This window comes from Austrofundulus limnaeus, unplaced genomic scaffold (genome assembly GCF_001266775.1).
Source record: "Austrofundulus limnaeus strain Quisiro unplaced genomic scaffold, Austrofundulus_limnaeus-1.0 Scaffold465, whole genome shotgun sequence".
In the NCBI taxonomy this organism is placed as follows: domain Eukaryota; kingdom Metazoa; phylum Chordata; class Actinopteri; order Cyprinodontiformes; family Rivulidae; genus Austrofundulus; species Austrofundulus limnaeus.
Genome location: NW_013952867.1, coordinates 144437 through 145456, shown reverse-complemented (window position 1 = coordinate 145456; position 1020 = coordinate 144437). Strand labels below are relative to the sequence as shown.

The window sequence follows — 1020 nt, the reverse complement described above, 5'->3', positions numbered from 1 at the left end:
TTACTACACCCATTAATCCTTTTTTTTCAGTGCACCATATTTTTTTGTCAAGACCAGTTTTATTAGTTTGTTTAAAAAAATCGTGTTGAATCAAAATTTGCCCTTAAGTACCCTGCTTTACTGTCAGTTATTAGGAATGTCAAAGCAGGATGGTTTAGCCACAGTCTGATTTAAGTAAACGACAAACAACAAATAAAGATCCTGCAGTGTTTCAGATCATCACTGCTGTATCAAACTGTGCCTACCTGAATATTCCTCTGGGCTCTTCCAGGAGGAACTCCTCCAATGAAGAGGGAGTCACTGACCCTCCAGGGAACGCTCTTTTCCTGAACTTGGTCCTCCAGCTCTGTGAGCCCATCGATTATTAACTGACCAAAGCTCCCATCACGGATCAAACGGACCTTGAGCAGAGCAGAGGTTAGCATTTAAAAGCGGAACATCTTCTGATCATGTGACTGTACAGAGTGTTGAAGAAACTTACATTGTGCCACGCACTGTCATTACATCTTTCCACACTCTTGAGTTTAACTTTTTTGTCTGCAACGTTGAAYGTGTAAACAAGTTTTCCATGGGTCAAGTACAGAGCCATAAAGTTGTCCTCGTGGACATCCGACACGTAAAAGATGAGGCCAGAAGAAGACTGTGTCTTTAGGGACAAGGAAAGGTTGAACCTGGATGGAGGAAGAGACATTTAGTTTTACGTGCATAAAACCAGAACTATCACCATCATTTCACACCAGAGTTTTGGTCTGAGATTATGGTGAGGATTGATGGAGTTGTTGCATTTTGTGGCTTTGAATTAGCATATCTAATTGAGTATTGGAAGATGCAGTACTCAGCGTATGTGTTAGGAATGACTCGTTGACTTCACATCCAATTTTACCTCATTGTCTGTCAAATTGTCTGAGTTATAAAAATTTTTGTGTTTGCTAATGTCCATTAGCTTGAAGAAATTTAAGGTTATTAGAGGTTAGTACTGATGTTAAAAACACAACACTATATTCTTAGGTTTTCCTTTTT

General features: G+C 39.4%; 1 protein-coding gene across 1 annotated transcript in view; it reads right to left on the bottom strand.

The window, feature by feature from the left end:
- Positions 1 to 671, bottom strand: part of LOC106529780 (laminin subunit alpha-4) — a gene marked incomplete at its 5' end in the record, with an annotated part of 11197 nt that extends 10526 nt beyond the window's left edge. Inside the window, 2 exon segments of the mRNA XM_014025282.1 lie at positions 246 to 401; positions 482 to 671. Of these exon segments, the coding sequence (XP_013880736.1) occupies positions 246 to 401; positions 482 to 589 (264 nt within the window).
- Between the last annotated feature and the right edge of the window lie 349 nt (positions 672 to 1020).